The 22,232-nt window shown below is 37.4% G+C and overlaps 1 protein-coding gene across 1 annotated transcript in view; it reads left to right on the forward strand.

Annotated features, from left to right (window-relative positions):
- The window catches only part of DPYD (dihydropyrimidine dehydrogenase), an 862,187-nt gene extending 840,277 nt beyond the window's left edge, over nucleotides 1–21,910 (forward strand). The window contains exons 22-23 of the mRNA XM_047084253.1: nucleotides 17,762–17,902; nucleotides 20,439–21,910. Coding sequence (XP_046940209.1) covers nucleotides 17,762–17,902; nucleotides 20,439–20,612 — 315 coding nt within the window. The 3' untranslated portion in view covers nucleotides 20,613–21,910. The remainder of the gene's footprint in view (nucleotides 1–17,761; nucleotides 17,903–20,438) is intronic.
- The last annotated feature ends 322 nt before the right edge of the window (nucleotides 21,911–22,232 follow it).

Genomic DNA, 22,232 nt, shown 5'->3' on the forward strand with positions numbered 1-22,232 from the left:
AAACAACCTAACCTTACACCTAAAAGAGGTAGAAATAGAACAACAAATGAAGCTTAAATTCATGACAAGGAGAGAAATAATAAATATTAGAACAAATAAATTATACAGAAAGTAAAAAAAACAATAGAACATATCAATGAAACCAGGAGCTGGTTCCTTGAAAGTGATAAACCGCCTAAGCCAGGCTTATCAAAAAGAAAAGAGAAAGGACCAAAATAAATAAAATCACAAATGAGAGAGGAGAGATAACAAACACTACCCCAGAAATACAAACACTTATAACAGAATATTATGAAAAACTATGCCAACAAATTGGATAGCCTGGAAGAAATGGATACATTTCTAAAATCATAAAAACTACCAAAACTGAAATATGAATAAATAGAAAACTTGAATACATCAATAACCAGCAAAGAAATTGAATCAGTAACCAAATATCTCCCAACAAACAAAAGTCTAGGTCCAGATGGCTTCACAGGTGAGTTAAAGAGTAGTTAATACCTATTCTTCTCAAACTACTCCAAAAAATAGAAATGGAAGGAAAGCTTGCAAATTCATTCTATGAGGCCAGCATCACCCTCATGAAAACCAGATAAAGACTCCACTAAAAAAAAGAGAACTATAAGCCAATATCCCTTATGAACATGGATGCAAATATTCTCAATAAAATACTAGCAAATTGAATCCAACAGTACATTAAAAGAATCATTTACCATGATCAAGTGGGATTTATTCCTAGGCTGCAAGGCTGGTCCAATAGTCACAAATGAATCAATGTGATATACCACATTAATAAAGGATAGGAGCCATATGATTCTTTCAATAGATTCAAAAAGCATTTGACAAAGTAAAACATTCATGATAAAAACCCTCAACATAGTAGGGTTAAAGTGAAAATATCTCAACATAATAAAGGGCATATATGAGAAACCCACAGCTAATATCCTCATTGGGGAAAAACTGAGAGCTTTTCCTCTATGGTCAGGAACAAGACAGGGATGTTCACTCTCACCACTGTTATTTAACAGAGTACCAGAAGTCCTCACCTCAGCAATCAGACAACAAAAAGACATAAAAGCCATCGAAATCATCAAGGAAGAAGTCAAACCTTCACTATTTGCAGATGACATGATACTCTATACAGAAAACCCAAAAGAGTCCACAAAAAATTACAAGAACTGATACACAAATTCAGTAAAGTCACAGGATATTAAATCAGTGTACAGAAATCTGTTGCAATTCTATACACCAATAATGAAGCAGCAGAAAGAGAAATCAAGGAATAAATCCCATTTGCAATTGCACCAAAAACTATAGATCCCTAAGAATAAACCTAACCAAAGAGGTGAAAGATCTTTACTATGAAAACTCTAAAACACCGATGAAAGAAATTGAGATGACACAAAGAAATGGAAAAACATTCCATGGCCATGGATTGAAAGAACAAGTATTATTAAAATGTCTGTATTACCCAAAGCAATCTACACATTTAATGTAATCCCTATCAAAATACCACCAGAATTTTTCTCAGAGCTAGAGCAAACAATCCTAATTTGTACGGAATCACAGAAGACCCCAAATAGCCAAAGCAATCTTGAAAAAAGAAAAGCAAAGCTGGAGGCATCATGATTCCAGACTTCAAGCTATATTACAAAGCTGTAGTTATCAAGATAGTATGGTGCTGGCACAAAGACAGACACATAGAACAATAAAACAGAATAGGAAACCCAGAAGTGGACCTACAACTATATGGTCAATTAATATTTGACAAAGCAGGAAAGAATATCCAATGGAAAAAGAGACAGTCTCTTCAACAATTGGTGTGGGGAAAACTGAACAGCAATGTGCAAAAGAATGAAACTGCACACTTTCTTTCACCATACCCAAAAACATAAATTCAAAATGAATTAGAGACCTAAATGTGAAATCATCAAAATCCTGGAAGAGAACATAGGCAGTAACTTCTTTGACATGGGCCATAGCAGCTTCTTACTAGATACGTTTCCGTAGGCAAGGGAAACAAAAGCAAAAACAAACTATTGGGACGTCTTCGATAAAAAAGCTTCTACACAGCAAAGGAAACCATTAACAAAACTAAAAGGCAACCTCTGGAATGGGAGAAGATATTTGGAAATGACATATCTGATAAAGAGTATCCAAAATCTATAAAGAACTTACCAAACTCAACACCCAAAAAACGAATAACCCAGTTAAAAAAGGGGCAGAAGACATGAATAGACATTTTTCCATAGAAGACCTAAAGATGGCCAAAAGACACATGAAAATATGCTCAACATCACTCATCATCAAGGAAATACAAGTCAAAACTACAATGAAGTATCACTTCACACCAGTCAGAATGGCTAAAATTAACAACACAGGAAACAACAGGTGTTGACAAGGATGTAGAGAAAGGGGGACCTGCTTACACTGTTGGTGGAAATACAAACTGGTGCAGCCACTCAGGAAAACAGTATAGGGGTTCCTCCAAAAGTTAAAAATAGAACTACCCTATAATCCAGCAATTATGCTACTACGTATTTACCGTGTGTGTGTGTGTGTGTGTGTGTGTGTATGTGTAAACATACACATACACATACACACACACATAAAAAAGAATGAAGTCTTGACATTTGCAATAACGTGGATGGAGCTAGAGAGTATCCTACTAATTGAAATAAGGCAGTCAGAAAAAGACAAATACCATATAATTTCACTCATATGTGGAATTTAAGAAACAAAACAAATGATCATAGGAGGGGAAAAAGAGAGGCAAACCAAGAAACAGACTTCTAACTATAGAGAACAAACTGATGGTTACCAGAGGGGAGCCGGGCAGGGGGGATGGGTGAAATAGGTGATGGGGAGTAAGGAGAGCACTTGTTTTGATGAGTACCTGGTGGGTGTATGGAAGTGTTTAATCACTAAAATTTACACCTGAAACTAATATTGCACTGTTAATTTTACACTGTTAATGTTAAATTTAAATAAAAACTAGAGAAAAAAAAGTAACCTATTGCTAAACCTTTAGGTTGTTTCCAGAATTCCATAGAAATAATGCTATTATAATTATCATTGTATAAAAATCTTTGTGTAGATGTCTTATTGTTTTCTCCAGAGAAATTACAGGTGAAATTTTAGGGCCTTTGATACATATTGCCAACTTGCTCTCTGGGAAGAGTGTGCAAATTTACATTCCACCAAAAAATATAAGAGAGCTCATTTTTTAGACACCCATCAACAATGAATTCATTTTTTTTTCAACTTTTTTTTTTGGGGGGGGGGACAGAGAGAGACAGAGCATGAACGGGGGAGGGGCAGAGAGAGAGGGAAACACAGAATCGGAAACAGGCTCCAGGCTCCGAGCCATCAGCCCAGAGCCTGACGCGGGGCTCGAACTCACGGACTGAGAGATCGTGACCTGGCTGAAGTCGGACGCTTAACCGACTGCGCCACCCAGGCGCCCCAACAATGAATTTATTTTTAATTTTAGCCAACATAATAGTCAAAAAAGTGCTTCATTTTTTCTTTAATTTTGAATGTCTAAGTAGTAGTGAGATCAGCATGTTTTTATATATTTTTGGGCCATGTCTTCTTTTGTGAACTTACTACTCATTTTTGACCAATTTTCTGCCAGAGTAATTATCTTTGTCTTACAGATTTTTTATAAACTTTTTATATATTGCCATTTGTCTCCTAATTTGTATTATAGTGTTTTTATATATACATACAGCAGCTTTAACTTTATGAAATTATATCTGGCAAAAGCTTATTTTGTGATTTTTCTCTTTATTTGCTCAGTGTAGCTTTTTTCCCTTTTTTCTTTTCAAGTTTTTATTCATTTAAGGTGTAGAATTTAGTTATTCATCACTTATGTATAACACCCAGTGCTCATCACAAGTGCCCTCCTTAATACCCATCACCCATTTAATCCATCCCCCACCCACCTCCCTCCATCAACCCTCTGTTCTCTATCGTTAAGAGTCTTTTACAGTTTGCTTCACTGGTTTAGCTTTTCATACCATAAGATCATAAATAATCACCCCATCTAGTTCTTTTATAAATTTCATATTTGCATTTGAAGAATTAAAATTTTTGTTGCCTTAAATTATCAACTATGGTTAAAACTTTATTTTTTTCCCAAATAGACAATAATCCCATGATCTCAATATCTGCATTTTAAAGTGGCTCCTTACAGGGGCACATGGGTGGCTCAGTCAGTTGAGCATCTGGCTTCAGCTCAGGTCATGATCTCATGGTTTGTGGGTTCAAGCCCCGCATTGGGCTCTGTGCTGACAGCTCAGAGCCTGGAGCTTGCTTCGGATGATGTGTCTCCCTCTCTCTCTGCTCCTCCCCTGCTCACACTCTGTCTCTCTCTCTCAAGAATAAATAAAGGTAAAACATTTTTTAAGTGGCCCTTACATCTCCCAAATTATGACTCAGTGACAAAATGTATCATAAATTGCTTTACATTCAAGTTTCCTACCTCAAAATTTGCTGATAATGATGTCTATCTCTCTGTTTCCTAATTTCTGTACCATCTCCCTTTATCGTCAATTTAGACTTTTCCTATGTATTGACTCAACTATTCTCCATCGCATTCTCTTTTCTATGCCTCAGACTTGTGCTGCCCACTGTCTCTGGATACCTCCACCTAGACAGTCTACACAAGGAGCACAGGGGCCATCACACTTAAAACTAAACTGATTATCATTCCTTCCAAACTGCTCTTCTTCCTGAGTCCTATGTCTCAATGAACAGCATTGAGAGCCACTCAACTTTTGTAAAAATCAGCCTAGGTTCTATCCTATTAATCATCGCATTAGTGAATGGGATCATGGGACACTTATCAATGTCGATCATTTTAATCTCTCATGTCTCCCTCCTTTTCTGTTATTTCCTACTGAAGACACCATAATACCGTTCTTATACATTCTTCACTGGAATTTTGAAATATTTTACTAACTGGTCTCCCACCTTCTTTTGTCACTCTTACCTAATGCACCCCCAGCTATTACGGAGTATTCTTTTAAAAATGCAAATCTGATTTTTTTTTTTTTACTCCTTACTTAAGATTCCCACACCTTAAGATAAACTTAGCATAATCTTCACACCCTTCATATTTTAGCTTGTCTTGGCCTGAGCAGCTTCAGTGGAGTGTTGAAAAGTAGAGCCCAGGAGGTGGTAAATGGAGGAATTAAGAAAGGTTGAGAAAGTACGAACAAGGTGTATGGAATACTCTTCTGAACTTGAGAAAGATCAGAAGAAAAGTGATAAGAAGGGAAAATAGGGTAAAGGGAAAGGTTGGTTTGTTTATATGTTAGGATAATCAAGGCTTGCATGAGTTTATATGCTATGAGAGAACAGCTAAGGCTACCAGAAAGGGTGGGGTTATGGAAACTAGATCTTTGGCAAGAAGGTTGGGGATGGAGTTTAGACAATACATTAAGTTATCTTGCATTAGAGAAAGGACATGTCATGATTTTCTGCCTACTACATGCTATGTGCATTTAATGATACTGAATTTAGGCTTACCAGTATTATTTTAGTACGTAGCCATGTTTTTTTAATTTTTTTTAATATTTATTTATTTTTGACAGATAGAGACAGAGCATGAGCGGGGATGGGGCAGAGAGAAAGAGAGACACAGAATCTGAAGCAGGCTCCAGGCTCTGAGCTGTCAGCACAGAGCCAGAGGCAGGGCTTGAACTCACAGACCGCGAGATCATGACCTGAGCGGAAGTCAGATGTTCAACTGACTGAGCCACCCAGGCACCCCTATAGCCATGTTTAAAGTGACCATGTCAAGTCTTAACCTATTCTCTTTCATTGAAATACATAGCAAAGTTCATAAGATTTTAATAGAGTACATTTATGGAAGAAGAGTTTTCTGAATTTCCAAGCATGGAACTATTCTGTCACACTGCCTGGGTTCAAATTGTGGCACTACCATTTCATAGCTGCATGAATTTGCCTCAGTTAGCTAATCTGTGAGACAAGAGAAAATAAGAGTGTGTTTCATGGGGCTATAAATTAGGTAATGTGTGAATTGCTTTTAGCCTGCATCAAATATATCCTAAATAAGTATTACCTACTATTAGTTATTATGTTAGGAATGGACAGGTTGAAGGAGATAATAGATTAAGGTGACTCTCCATTCCCATTTTGTTCAATAAAATTAACTCAAGAATGAAAGTAAGAATACATAAGGCTCTGAGGCCAGTCAAGTTGGAAGTTTAGAAGAAGCCCATATATTTTCCAGGAAATCTTTATTGCACACCTACCATGAGACAAGCAACATGCTAAGAATTGGGCACCCATAGTACCATACATAAAGCAGATCCAGCCTCTGTCCTCATGAAGCATACAAACAGATAGTAAGCAAAGAGTCCCACTAATAATATAAAATCATATTTGTGATACAAATTGTAGAAAAAAATACAGAATGTATGGAGTCTTTTTCATAGGAAGACCTTATTTAGACTGAAGGAGCAGAGGAAGTCTCTCTGAGGAACTGGCAGTTAAGGACCCCGATAAGCTGGGTATGGATTAGAAGGGTAAAGGGAAGAGGGTATTTCAGGAGATCCATAATGTGGTCCTGAATTTGGTGAATGGCCATGGTTATAGAAACAGAGGAAGAGACAAAAATGATGAAGTCATGTTAATTCTCCTTTTAAAACATAGTGACTTGGGGTGCCTAGGTGGCTCAGTAGTTAATTGTCCAAATCTTAATTACAGCTCAGGTCATAATTTCAGGGTTTGTGAGATCGAGCCCTGCATCAGGCTCTGCACTGACAGCATGGAGCTTGGGGTGCTCTCTCCCTCTCTCTCTGCCCCTCCCCACCTCTCTCAAAAATAAATAAATAAACATTTTTTTTAAACTTAAAAAAACTTAGTGCTTCTCATATATTAAAGGATAAGGGCTAGTAAGGAGTTAAGAATAAGTGGACCAAGATGATTAGGGTTTTTTATGGTCCCAGTCACTGAGATAAAGAAAAGATAATGAATCAGAGATTTATTCTTAGTGTTTTAGATTTAATGGGCTTTTTTGATGTGGGATGAAAACTTAGATTTGAGCATATTGAAAGTAATGAATTCAAGCAAATTAGGGACCTGTGCTGGAAGATACAAAGGAAAAAGAACTGACATATTGACTACCTACTGTGTGCTATACCAAGATAGAAACTTCACATATATTTTTGTAAATATTACTAAACCTAATACCCTATGAGAGAGAAGTAAGCTCTGGGGAAGCAGAAGAGAACAACTGAGCAGAAAAGAAACGGGAAAATAACCAGAAGCTAATGATGGTATGGAGGCGTGGGAACCAAAGATGAAGTCTTAAGAATGTGGAAGTGTCCACAGGTCTGAAAGCACTGCTCATCTTGGCAACAGGACTTTGTATTGTTTCATTTTATCTTTCACACATAATCACTGAGATTCCAACCTCTGGTTTGCAAAAATTATATATTCACCCATACATTCATTCTGTCCTTCATCCAACAATTATTAACATACATCATTAATGCCACCATGTACTGGCACTGATGCAATCACTAGAAATTCAGTAGTGAACAAAACAATAGCCCAGCTCTCATGGCTTTTACATTTTACTAAGGAGAAACAGACAAACAAGTGAATGCGTGCTGTGTCAGATGGTCACAGTGCTGTGAAGAAAATATATCAGGATTAAGAGAATAGGAATTGCTGGAGAGGTTGGTCGGGAGAGGCCTGCCTGATTAAATGGCATTTGAGTAAACACTTTAAAGAGTGAAAGGATGAACGACGACATGGATAGATATCTTTGGGGAGTACATCCCATTCGGAAGGAACAGAAAGTGCAAAGACCCTAAAATAGGAAAGTCTTTGGCAGGAAACCATGGAGGCTTTTTAAAAGGAAGAAAGACATGATCTGACGTAATTTTTCAAAGGATCCTTTTAGCTGTGATGTTGATACAAGATCCTAGACGGGCAAGGGCAGAAGCAGGGAGACTGGTTAGAAGGCCATTGTAACAACTCAGGCGAGAGATTGGCAGGAGGGAGAACAAATACGAGATAGTGTCAGAAGGCCTCAACTCCCTTGTTTCAAATGAAATGATGTGTGTGAAAGTATTGTACAAAGCATAGTTCTATTCAAATGTAAGGGGCCATGGTTATTGTTATTTTCTTATGAGTCCCCCACCCCTTTGCCCATTATTTCAGACCCCATCTGGATGGTGTAGCTATGTGCTTATTCAGTCCTCATTGAAATTAACAGCCACGTTCCCTTTAAGAGCCATCTCTGTGAATGTGAATCAGACATTGCTTCTTGTGTTTTTATTGTTTTACACTACCACACATACCCAGGCACGCTGTATACTTCCCTCTGTTGCTTTCATTGCTCTTACATTTTCCCTAAGGTGCTTCTTCTGTTCTTGACATACCATTTTTTCCTTCTTCCCTTTTTCCTGGAGGGATTGGGCTATCTGTTATCATGCTTAATGTTTTCTCTGTCCACCCATCTGTTTATTTTAGCTTGTTTCTTCCCTCCTGTCTGCTGGCCTCTTTATAGATTCCTCTGTTCAATAGTTTAAACTCCATGACACTGCTTTGTTTATCCTCTCAGCTAGCATAGTATATTATTCCCCATCTGCTACAGAAAGAGCCCCAGTGCCCCACAAAGTTAACTAAGCCCCTCTTGTCTGAACAAGTTTTTCAGTCATGCATTCAAGTTTCTAATCTACCCCATCTTCCCTGGTTATGAGTGTGACAATATTATTTCTAAGCAAGCCATGCTCAATAGATCTCATCTTTTGTTCTTTTTTCCTTCAAATGCCTCAGATAAGATTTAATGGTCTGTTGCCTCAGAGGTAGGCGGTTTCAATATCAGTCCATCAGTAAGTATTTATTGAGTATTTGCTATGTGACCAGCAGTGTGCTATGGGCCGAGTTTATATCCAAAGCTGTAAAAAGCACGGTCCAAGGCACAGGAATTTCCCCAATCTCGGTGGAGATGTAGCACTAACATGTATTTGCTATGCACTCATTGCAATCCAGGAATTGTGCTAGAAACTAGGAATACAACATGAATTTTAAAAAGAAAGACATCTATCCTTATGGAGCTCATAGTCTAGCAAGGGAAAAAGACACATGTTAAAAATTATTTACAGTTCAATCAAATATGTACAAAATGCTCTGGGAACACAGAGGAGTGAAAGGGATTAGTTCTGCCTCGGGTAATTGTGGAAAGCTTCACAGAGATGGTGATATTTAACATGGAGTTTAATAAATTAGTGTTAATTAAGCAGAGAATTAATAATAAAAGCTAATATTTATTGAGTACTTATGAGGTTTCAGGCACGGTTCTACATGCTTGAGAATTGACTCATTTAATTCTCACAGTAACCCTATCAGGTTCCCTGTTTTTCCCATTTTACTGATTAAGTAACTGATAAGCAGGTTAAATAACTTGCGCAAGGTCAAACAGCTAGGAAGACATCAAAACCAAGATGTGATTCTGAAGTCTGGCTCTAGAACCTGGCCCTTAAACACTGTCTTCTGTGTCTCTCACAAAAGAAAAAAAAAAAAAGAAGAAGGAAGGCGGTATTTCAAGCAATTCAGTGCATTTGAAAAGTATAGTATCTATACATGTTGGGAATAAAATACAGCCATGGGACCTTAAATCCAATACACAATCCCTGAATCAACCAGGTAGTAGGGTCTGACTGGTAAACCCATTCTTTTTTTCAGTAGGAATTCATAGAAGGGACCAAACTGAGAGGCAATACTGAGTAAAATAATCCAGTTTTCTTGATCAGTCTTAGCATGATATAAAAGGGCAAAGGGATGTACTGATTAAGCTGCTGACAATGTCAGCTAGAGCATCAGTTGGTTATTCCCAGTGTTACACTGTGACTACGGGGTTCTTGAGAACCCAAAGTGTTCGCTAGCAACATGCTATCCAGCTTCTCCTTTCCCCCCTCAGAAGCTAAAAATAGCCTCAAAGGCCCTCAGTCCTATACCAGGGAGTGGTCTGAGGCCCTAAGGTCGACCTGCCTGGCATCCAGTTGATTTCCTTTTTAGCAACCCCACATTTCGACTTCCAATTTCATAATGACACAGCATTTACCATATATACCTATATATATGTATCACCACATTATAGAGCTGCCAATTTTATGAAAGAAACAGAAATGAAAGGATTCTGAAGAAGAGGGTAGTCAGAAATAGTGCTGGAAGATTGAAGGAGAAGAACTGGAGATAAAGTAAGAAAAAGAGCTGGCCTCCTGCAGCAGGTATAAAGGTCTCCTTCTAAAAGGTGAACCAGGACTTTCCGAAGAAGCTCCTGACACGTTCCACAGGTTCACTTGTGCCAGAGAAAGGAAACCGAATAGGAGACAGTTTTGTCTCCTCACCGAGAACCGAAGCGACAGTGTGCACATTTGGCCCAGCTAAATGAGAAACGTGCTTTATTCCCAGGCAGCATATAACAGAGATTTGAGAGTCTGCCAAGACTTATAAAGTCCCCCGAATGCTTCCCACTTCTGTTGATATATATGAGAATGAATTCTCATTCTCCTTATGAAGCCAGGAATGTATCTCTAACGTCTTTGAATTTCTGGGTAGGAAAATGAATGGTTTAGGGGCACTAGCGATGTTTTCATCTCTTCTTCCTGCTGCTTCTAGTAAGAGATGGACTGCATCTCATAAGACTGGCAAGACAGTGTTGGCAGGAGACCAGTCAGCCTGATCGAGTGGTTTATTATTTCAATTGAATTGTGAGAGAAAGGAGAAAAGTACTCAGATAAAACCGTAAGACTGTATTAGATACTACAGAGCATAAAAGAGATGGCGCAGGAAGAGAAATAGTGGAGGACTATCCCAGCAATTGTCAGAAGATACCATAAAAATGGGATGGGGTAACATTAACCTTCTCGGTTGTCTCTATACCAACAAATAGCCGGTGGAAAATTATTGAACTGAACTTTAAAAGAAATGGACCTTATTTGGTAAATATCATCTCTTACATCTTATGGGGATGTTTTGCAATGTGCTTCCTGAGTGGAATATGACTATGGAAAGGTATATCGTGTTTGGAATAAATAGGTCTAATTGAAGGGCTGGGGGAGGAGCAGTGTATGTCAAAAAGATATACACATACATTGAAATCCACAAACCTGAAAGTGAGGCTTGGAGGAAGCAGCTGCAGGAGAGTGAAATGAAAGAAAAACAGAAATGTTATCCTGGGACTACATCAGAGACCTCATAACCAGATGGTTAATATGGACAGGCAAGATAGAGGAGCGATGTAAGCCTTTACAGACTTCAGATGAAAATCCCACTCCACTAAAGGCAAAACATCTGAAAAATTATTGAATTGCCTTGTTGGAAATTTAATCCCACAGAAGAGAGAGAAGCCATGAGGGGTCTTGCTGCATTGGCTTATTTCTGGCTCCTTATAAAAATCCGTTTGGGGAAAGTGGTAGCTAAAAGAGTCTTGAAGGAAAGTAACCATCCCATATCATCCTAGAGTTCATTAGGCCACAGAGAGGAACTCAGCTTGGACATACATGTATGCCCCACCTTTAGTACATCCCATTTCAGGAAGTTCAGACGAAACAATAGAAAACAATCCCACAGTCGGTGACTCTAACTTGAGGATGGATCAAGAAGAATGAGAAGCTGTCAAATAGAAAGTTGACGACATAATCATTCAGTTTCCCAATGAGTAAGAAAAGAGTCAAGCATTTAGATAATTCAATAGCGAATGGTCGTATGAGAAAATAAAGATCACATTACCAATGATGATCATAAAACAGTGGCATCAAGGATTAAGGATGTTTCAGAAGTACCAAAGCCTCAAATTATCTGAATTTCAAAAAAAGTATTAGGAAGAAAGAAAATGTATTTGGTCTATTAAAAGTTTTTAAGAAAGGAAAAGAAAATACACCCACTACTTAGAGCAGATGGTATACTGTTAACTTACAATTAGTGAGAAGTGCTCAATTCCTATTATCTTTGTAGCATCCCCATAGAGAATGCTCTTAGAACTGAAAAGGTAGGGAAAATATATTTGAGAGATGAAGCCCAAGATAGGAAAGGATATAGTAAAAGCACATAACATTAGCTTCATGGAATTTAAACCCAAAATGTCTGGCATGAACTTGCTACTTTAAAGCCTGAGCTACCTACATAAAAAGAATACAGTGATTAGAGTACCCTTCTGTACTAAGCCAACCATGGTTACACCCAAGCCTCACTCATCTGTCTCTCCCACTCACGAGCCCCTCCCACTCCTTCTTTGCCCCATTTCAGTTCCCGGATTCTCGCTTGCTTCTGTCTCATCTCTCGATCACTTTTTTCACTCACCTTCCCCACCAATCTACAACTTTATTTCCAAGCTTATGCTCTGTCTCTGACCTCCCATCTCAGCATATTCATGCTAAGCCCTCAGTTATCAGAGTTCTGCTGAATATAAACTCAAGATTTCCTTTTCTCACTGTACAGACCCCCTCCCTGCTTCCCAGCTCAGAGGGTATCAAAAATAAATTGCATGCTCTATGTTTGAAAGTATCTTTGTATGATATTGCTGTATCACACTGCTGAAAAATAAATGTTGCCTCAGGTTCTTTAGAAAAGGAAAAGGTGGATGTGGTAGGGAAAAGGTAGAAGTAGACGAGAATGCTGGAGGTCTGACTCCAGTGAAAGTCTCCAAAGATCATTAAACTTTCAACTTGAGAGAGTTAGTAAAGAAAGAAGTTATTAAGAATCAGCATAAATTCATTGAGAATGTACCATACTATCTCATTTCCTATTTTGATAGCTTTATTAGGCAAGTAGTGTGAACTTGGAGTAAAAGATAAGAACCTGTGACATTGGTTATAGTACAGATAAGGATAAGATGATTAAACAGCTACACCCAAATAATGTAAATATTGGATCCCTTTCAGACTGAAGCCATAGGATTGTCCACAGCACTGTTGTCCTGGCCCTGGCCTTTGAATGGCACTCTTGACAGGTTTGGAGAAAGTACGTTAATCAGATGTGTAGAAGACTTAAAGCTAGGAAAAACAGTTAACATGCCAGATAACAATCACAACTTGAAAGTACTTCAATCACCAATAAAAACTAGGGGAAAACTAACAGATTTATGCCAAGCATAATAAATTGAGTATGATACAGCAAGGATAGGATTGGGGGCCTCTAGTTCCTCACCCTTTGGTCCAAAAATTTATATCAAAGAGAAATATTGACTGATTTAGGCTTTTTTAAATGTTTATTTATTTATTTTGAGAGAGTATGTGAGTAGGAGAGGGGCAGGCAGAGAGAGAGGGTGAGAGGGAATCCCAAGCAGTCTCCGCACTGTCAATGCGGAGCCCGACTCGGGGAAATCAAGAGTCAAACTCCTAACCAACTGAGCCACCCAGGTACCCCCAGACTGATCCAGTTTTTAAAAATACTTTTGATTATTCCAAAGAAATAATTAACTGACAAAGACGTGATTCTGGAATTCTATAATCCTTCACAATGTTAATTTTGGGAACACTTAATTTAAATCAAGTGTGTCATCTATACTTTAAAGAATTTGGCATCACTTTCTCCTCATGCACATTCACACATAAACATTTCCACTAATCAGGGATGGCTATAGCAGATTGCTTGACCTTTGTATATGCATACCCTGCTTGGAATAATGAATGTAGGTGTGTGTCCAGGGAGGAGTAGAACAGCCATATGTCCTTTACTGATTATATGTGTCTTTCAGTGAACTCCAAATTCCAGATGTGTATTCAAAGATACTCATAAGCTGGCAGTACTAAATGGAAGCTTTGGGTTTTAAACAATGTCCACATTTTCAGGCACATGGTATGGTAATTCATTTTCTTTGCTATTCTTTCCAAAATAATTTATAATAGTTATCATTGTTCTAACCTCTTCCAGATTAAAAAAACTATATACAATGTCTTAAGAACTATGAAGACTACATAACACCATGTGCTGATAAAATTTAGAGGCTCCAAGGACCTTATTTTATTTAGTTTTACATTAAGCATAAGGTTTTAATAAATCACAACAGCAAACCTCCAATGTAGAGAAGAAGGTATATTTACTATACACAGAATGTGAACTTGCCTCTTAAAATAAAATCTTTTAAAATATACATTCTTTTGAATAAGCCTTCAAGGTTTTGATGACTGTGTAGGGAATTTCCTGTTTAATCATTGTTTGAATATTTTTTGATGATTTCAGTCAAGCTGTGATCTGATTCAATGAAACAAAGAAATTTTTGACTGATTTATTTCCTAGATTGAAAAAATTATTTTCTATCACATGTAAATAGCTTTATAGCTGACGAGTGACCTTATGTACTTACTACCTTAAAACATTATTAGAAAATATTAAACATGTCCAGATACTTTGACTATGATTATTTTGCATTTAAAGAAGTGCTCAGGGGCACCTGGGTGGCTCAGTAGCTTAAGTGTCCAACTTTGGCTCAGGTCATGATCTCACGGTTGGTGGATTCGAGCCCCGCATTGGGCTCTGTGCTAACAGATCAGAGCCTGGAGCCTGCTTCTGATTCTGTGTCTCCCTCTCTCTGTCCCCCTCCTCCACTTGCACTGTGTCTCTCTCAAAAAAATAAATAGACATTTAAAAAATACTTTTTTGAAATAAGTGCTCAAATCTATTTTTGATTCTCATGCTAATAAAAATGTTTAGTAAATCAACAAGTTATCTATTAACCCATACAACTAACTATGTGCCTAATATTACACTGTATATTTAGCACATAAATAAATGAAAGCTATATTTATTTTAACAGATACTTGAGTACCCATTATGTTTCAGTGATCTGCAGGAGCAAGATATGCCACAGGAGACACAAAGATGAATTAAAGCCTGCTAAGAGACTGCATATAGGAAGCCAAATATAGAAACTATCTACAACATGAAGTAGAATTTGCTAAATAGAGAAATAGCGGATGAGTCAGCATAGCAGTGCTTATGACCATAGAATTTGAAGTCATGCAGCACTGGTCTGAATCCCTGCTTCATTATTTACTTAATTTTGTACCTTAAATCTGATTCACTGCATCACATATAAAATGTGTTGAGGTTTAAATGAGACAGTGCTTTAAAATCGTGGCATTGGTCTGATACATAGAAAGAACTCAAAAGTTGTCTGCTATCATTGGTCCCGTATAATAGATAAAATGCTATAGGTCACTAGGGGGAATATAAAGATGGGGAGGGGAGAAAGAGAGGTCAGGGGGAAAGGAGGAGATGAAGGAAAAAGGAAGAGACAAAGAGATTACATCTTCAATTTGGTTGGGAAAGGCAAAAGAAGGATTGAGGAAATCTTCATGAAGTAGTGGCATGTCAGATGTCTTTGAAGGATGGGTAGGAGTTTTCAAAGTGGAGATGAGAAGGAAGGGTATCCTAGACAGATACCCTCAACATAAAATTAGGTTCCAGAGGAGTCCATTGACAGGTGTGTTCAGTGTAGCTGAAACACGTGGTATTTGGAAGTGATAAATAAGACCAAAAAAGACATTGTTAGAAAGCCTTAAATGCCAGACTTAAATGTGAGACTGTATTTAACGTAACAGATTTTTTAGTAAGGTAGTGAGAAATTGAGTCCATGCTGTATAGCCTGGATTAAGATGACAACATTGCATAGGGTGGAATGGCAACGGAAGACTATGAGCATGAGACTCATCACATAGGCTCTTAACTGAATTAGAGGTAACAGGAAACTAATGAGCAATGGTTCCAGATTGTAGCCGACTTGGAAAGAAGATTCAAAAGATATTGCAGACCCAGAACTCACAAGACTTGACCACAGATGAGATGCTGGAGGAAGGAGAAATTGGAGTAGATCGCACTCTCAAATTTCAAGCCTCCGTGATTGGAAAAATCCTACCACTGTTGACAAAATGAAGGAAGTCACGGGACGCCTGTATGGCTCAGTTGGTTGAGCGTCCGACTTCGGCCCAGGTCATGATCTCACGGTTTGTGAGTTCGAGCGCCACGTCGGGCTCTGTGCTGACAGCTCAGAGCCTGGAGCCTGCTTCAGATTCTGTGTCTCCCTCTCTCTCTGCCCCTTCCCCACTCATGCTCTGTCTCTCTTTCTCTGTCAAAAATAAACATTAAAAAAAATTGTTTTTTTTAAATGAAGTCAGAAGGAAGACCCAGTTTTGCAGTGTTGATAAGTTTAGTGAGTGGAGAATCTGTGTTACCAATTTCTAGTAACAATGCCTGTTGTGAAGCTGACAAATGTAGATCTTGAGTTTGTGAGAGTGATTCTGAATAGAGATATTGATTTGGACATCAAGTGCCCACCTACAGACAGACTGCAGTACAGTTGAAATTATATCTTCAACACATTGAAAAGAAAATAGTGAAGAGTCTTGTAAATTTTCTATCACCTTACTCCTACTAGAGAGATGAACAAATGAAGTACATGTTATAATGTAAACCTTGTTTCAGTTTGAAAACTCCAAGTCATGAGCATATTGTCATTTAGAGCTTGAAATGGAGAAAAAAGTAAAACGAGGGTAACCAGGGTCATAAAGAAAAGAACAGAAAATAAAATGCCAAAGAGAATATAGGAAGATTGCTTTAAGAGTCAGACCTCCTTGAATGTGGACCTTGAATTCAAACAAAATATTCTCTTGGCAAAAAGTTAAAGACAAAAGCAGAAACTGTTAATAGCATACTAATTTGACAAACATTGTTACATCCTTCTGTTTTTGTTTTATGAAAGAAAGTATTTCTTATTGTTGATGAAACATCTTCTGTGCTTCACATATTAAGCACACTTCCAATTAATATGAAGAACAAAGCAATGTGTAACCACATGAAAAATCGTCAGCGGTGAATGAAGAAAATCCTAGTTCTTTAAAAGTAAAAGAGCAGCATCTTATTTAGCTATTAGATGAATCTAATTAATTAACATAAATTAGAATTTTTAAATAATGAAATATACTCTTTAAGACATGACAGGTGGGTATGCTATCAAAGCACTTTTCTAAATGAAAATCTGGAATCCAAATGCAGTGATACAAATGCATAGCATTCACATTTTTATTCCCCTCATTCCTAGCAATCTAAAGTTTTCTAGTTTAAGTGTGTTACCCTTTTGCGCTTTTTATTACTTCTGCATCCTTCAAAGTTCAAAATTGGGAAAAGGTAAGCTACAACCGCTGAAAAGGGTGTCATTTCTTCTGTCCGCAGAAACACTGTTTTAGATCATCTGGTAGAAATCCTATGGAAAGCAGCCAATTAGGTCTTGTGTTTCTAAGCTGGATACACACACACACACACACACACACACACACACACACACACACACAGATTTTGCCTATCTTTCAGAAGACAAAAATTTTTAAGCTACCATTATGAAAAGCATTAACTACAAGAGCTATACTACTGAAAGCCTCCTAAGTTACATAATGCAACATTATATATTAAAAAAAAAAAACTGGGGCATCTGGTGGCTCAGTTGGTTAAGCATCTGATCTTGGCTCAGGTCATGATCTCACGGTTTGTGAGTTCAAGCCCTGCGTCGGGCTCTGTGCTGACAGCTCAGAGCCTGGAGCCTGCTTCGGATTCTGTGTCTCCCTCTCTGTCTGCCCCTCCCCTGCTCATGTTCTGTCTCTCTCGAAAATAAAATAAACGTTAAAAAAAAACAACAACAGAGAACTCTGGACTGATAGTAATTATTACATGGCAGTGTTTTACAATGAACACTGTAAGTAATTGAGTGCCTATGTTTTAGGATGTAATTGGAAAAGCACTGCAGTACCTTGGAACTTTTGGGGAACTGAGCCACCTCGAGCAAGTTGTGGCCATGATTGATGAAGAAATGTGTATCAACTGTGGCAAATGCTACATGACCTGTAATGACTCTGGCTACCAGGTAAGAATTCTACTGTAATTAGGATGCTGTGAGGCATGTTTCTTCTGGTTTTTTAGCAGAAAGCATGTTCTGTTGCTAGGTGTGCAATTCAGACCAGACATGCCCAATACTGTTCCTCAGCAGTGGTATGTCTGTCCCCTCGCCCTCTGGGCATAGTAATTTTTTTCAAAGGAAAGCCATAACTCATACTAACTGTGCCACCATTCAATGTACAGTGTTTTTTTTAAATATTTTATTACCCATAAAACTGGATGGAAAAATCCAACCCAAAGAGAAATCCACACAATCATGCATATTAGGAAGCATTGTGCTTTAATACAGAAGGAAGGGAAAGGAATTACCATTTATTGCCATCACCCTGAAAGGACTTGATTCTTTCTACCAAAAGAGAATTCTCTTCTGTCCAGTATTGACTGGGCTTCTACTACCGTAAGAAAGATAAAGCACTTTCCCATCAGGCCAGGTGTTGGGACTGGGAATTCCTTTGTGGCTGGAGAAGCCAGCAAGTTGTATTCTTATCACATGCAGTAGCCATGGATTCATCCCAGTTCCTCACCCTTCATCTGAGAAGCTGCCAGGGGGTGACACAGGAAAAGTAGGGATTCAGCTGTCTTCAGTCTCACAACTACAGAATAATATTGTTTTCATTATGCTTTTCAAGCTATGAAGAAGTAAAGTAAAATAATACATTTAAAGATGATTAATGGAATTTTGAAGATAGATAAAATGGGCTATTTTTAAAAATTGAACTTTATTAAACTCAGCCTGGAGGAAGATCCCATGTTGCTTGTGGTGGGATTGTGCATATTCTTCTGACCACCTAATTAAGAGATATAACAGACATATTGAAATTTTTAAAAAATCTTCCTCTTTAATTTGACATTAGCTCTATGCCAAATTTTTACTCAACATATCACTTTTTTTAATATAGCTGAAAGGTGTCTCTAACAGTTATTTTGGAAATGCTAATCCTATCACACTGACTTTCATCTTGGCTTTCCTCTAATTAACCAATCAGAGATGAGTTAATAAGTCCTGTCACCAAAATCATAGCAGTTCTCTAGTATCTCCATTCTTAGAAGTTACAGGGGCACGTGGGTGGCTTAGGTTAAGTGTCCGACTCTTGATTTCAGCTCAGGTCACTATTTCACGGTTAGTAGGTTTGAGCCCCGAGTTGGGCTCAATGCTGATAGTGCAGAGCCTGCTTGGGATTCTCTCTCTCTCCCTCTCTCTCTGCCCCTCCCCTGTTCATGCTCTCTCTGTCTCTCTCTCTCTCTCTCTTTGTGTCTGTCTCTCTCTCTCAAAAAAATAAATGAACTTTAAAAAAATTTAAAAAGAAAAGAAGTTATGACTCCTACCGTAAAATTCTAGCCTTGGTACAATGTCAAAAATAAAACCAACCCCCCCCCAAAACCCTTATTAATGAGAAAAAAATCACAATTTTGCTTTAAAAAGTTTTTTAAGTACTCCTTTGACTCTTCTGTCTCAAGAAGATTTAAAAAAAACAGAAAAAGTCTTCAACTGATTATAAAGTTTTATGTCTGCAAATTTTTAAGTATGAAATTTTTAAGATAAGCATTATTTTATTTTCAATTGCTTCTTGAGTTTCTATTTATAAAAGGGTACATAAGGAAGAGAAATAGTTTTTACTCATTCACACAGTCATCCAAGATGTTGTTTTATTTTTAAAAATGACAACAATTTATGTGAACAAAGTTTCTTATGGTTTGTCACTTCTTCAGTTATAATATGGCTGTTTCCTTAAAGATCAGCTTTTTTTTTTATATTAAGCAGTCTGACATAATTTACTCTAATGAAACCATTTGTCTTTTATGTGCATAAAAGAGGAAACAATTATAGTTACAAGTAGCTTCAATTGGGGGAAGGAAATTTTTTTTTAACAAAAAAAAGTTATTTTGAATTGGATGATAACACGTTTTATATGAAACAGGACAAAAGTCAGAATCAAGGAATTGTTTACTTGGAAATCCTCAAACCTCAAAACTGGCTCTTAAGCTAACTTTTTTTTTTAACTCCTATTTTCTTCTAAAAACTACATGCATAATTTGAAATCCAAACAAATACATTCCTTGCTCCATCTGACAGTGACCCTTTTTCCCTGTCGAGAGCGAGGAGCATGAGGAGAGAAAGCACCCCACCGTCCTCAGGTAGCAGACACCCCATCCTGATAGGACTGGAAGGACCCGAGCTCTGCTCAGAACAAAGGAAACTAGAGACTTACTGGTATGAAATAGTTCCCTCACGCAACACAAGAAAAATGTCTCCAAGGAATTTTAAACAATGTATTTCTAATTTAAAAGGATTTCTTTTCTATTGTGCCGTTGTTGTTGTTGTTGTTGTTGTTGTTGTTGTTTTCCCTCTGGCACCTCAACTGTTGCTATAGTTGCACGCAGTGCTGGGCGTCGTTGTCTCCAAGCTCTGCTCTACTGTGGTGGAGAAAAACGTTGATGCCAAAAGGGGGGCGTTCTTGACCTTTTTGGTCAGTGACAGCAATACTCTTTATTTCCATTTGCAGGCTATACAGTTTGATCCTGAAACCCACCTGCCCACCATTACTGACTCCTGTACGGGCTGTACCCTGTGTCTCAGCGTCTGCCCTATTATCGACTGCATCAAAATGGTTTCCAGGACAACACCTTATGAACCAAAGAGAGGCTTGCCCTTAGCTGTGAATAATCTGGTGTGTTAAGGTGATTTGTGAAACAGTTGCTGGGAACTTTGAGGTCACCTAGTATGCTGATCTTTTTAACAGTGATCATTATGTTTAGCTCTTTCTAAATTGAAACAAATACATAATTTCAAAAAAAAAATTTCTGAGTGAATAATGTAATTTCTAAATAAATTTCCAAATTTTGAAAAATGTCTACTGCCATTGGCCATGCAATTAATGGTCATAAAATAGAATAATTCTCCTGTGAGAATACTTGCTAAATAACTGCGTAGCAGTTAATTGGACATTCACCATCAGTTGTCCATTTTGAAAAATAGTAACTTTTTGGTGGCAATTAATGCAGTATTTCCAAATAGCCTGGTGCTGTGCTCTGTCTTTGATTTCTAATTGTAAGTGAAATTAAGTATTTTAGAACAAAGTACCATTTAACTTACAAGAAAATGTTTCCAAAGAAACATTTTATAATTAAAAATTACATTTAATTTTAACCCTGTTTCTAAGCAAATGTAATTAGCTCCATAAAGCACAAATGAAGAAAGTCAAATGATTATTTACCGTGGCAGGAGAAGAAAGCCAAAGAGGATTTGCAAAACTTAAATTTTAAGTCCCCTTTGTTAAAAATAGCTTCTTTGTGGGGGGCTAGAACCTCAAAGTGATAGTATTTAGTAATCATTCGTATCACTCTGCTAGTCACCATTCAAGCCTGAGGTGGGTGTTCAAACTCTACCAATGAATCAACGTGATATTCTTCTTTAAATATTTAAACTATGTTCCTAACAAAACAAGATATTAGGATGGAATTCTGGTTAAAGCTACTCTTTTGCTGTGCACAGATCTGCTCTGTCTGCTTCTAATAGTAGCCTTCATGATTATAGCAATTAATGTTTGAACAAAGACCAAATTATACAGCAGTGGGCCATGTGCTTCATTATTCAAGAGTGAAAAATATAGTATTGGTAATATATATTAAGTGGGCAAAGCCTATTTGACTACTCTCTATGTTAGTGTTTAATTTTTTAAAAGGTAATCAAATAAAAAGAAATATATATTTTCTGTTATTGCCAGTATTTTTGTATTTCTCTATTTTCATAATCAACAAATAGCATCATATAAATTCATTTATCTCTTTTTTGTGGTATATTTCAATATGAATACATAAGTAACATATCTTTAAGTAACAATCTGTGGTATATTTCTATGAAAAATGTAAGACCTAGAAAAATAAATGTTTGATTATGCACTTTTAGAAATGCACATTTACCGCAAAATCCGCATGATTGAGTAATATCAAATAAAATATCATAATGCATCTTAAACAACATGGTCTTTTGCTGCCTCATTTGCAAGTACAACATCATGTCAACTATTTAGATTTTGAGGTGAAGTTTTTGATTAATCCTACAGTGAATTCCATCCAAGTGTGTATATAATGCTAGTTCAAAGCTAATGAGGGTAATGACAGTACAGTTATTTAAGTGTTTCATTTCCAGTCCTCTTGATCCAGGTTTTCCTACTGAGTTTAATTCCACTCTGCCAAAAGGCATCTTTCACTGGGCACAGGTCAGGGTTCTTGCAGTGGTTCATGAGCAGAGATAAATGAGAAATGGCAACCTACCATCTTCACTGTAACAAAAATCA

The sequence above is a fragment of the Lynx rufus genome, unplaced genomic scaffold, assembly GCF_022079265.1.
Source record: "Lynx rufus isolate CCGP_SWC_20201006 ecotype Redwood Valley unplaced genomic scaffold, mLynRuf1.p SCAF_2, whole genome shotgun sequence".
In the NCBI taxonomy this organism is placed as follows: Eukaryota; Metazoa; Chordata; class Mammalia; order Carnivora; family Felidae; genus Lynx; species Lynx rufus.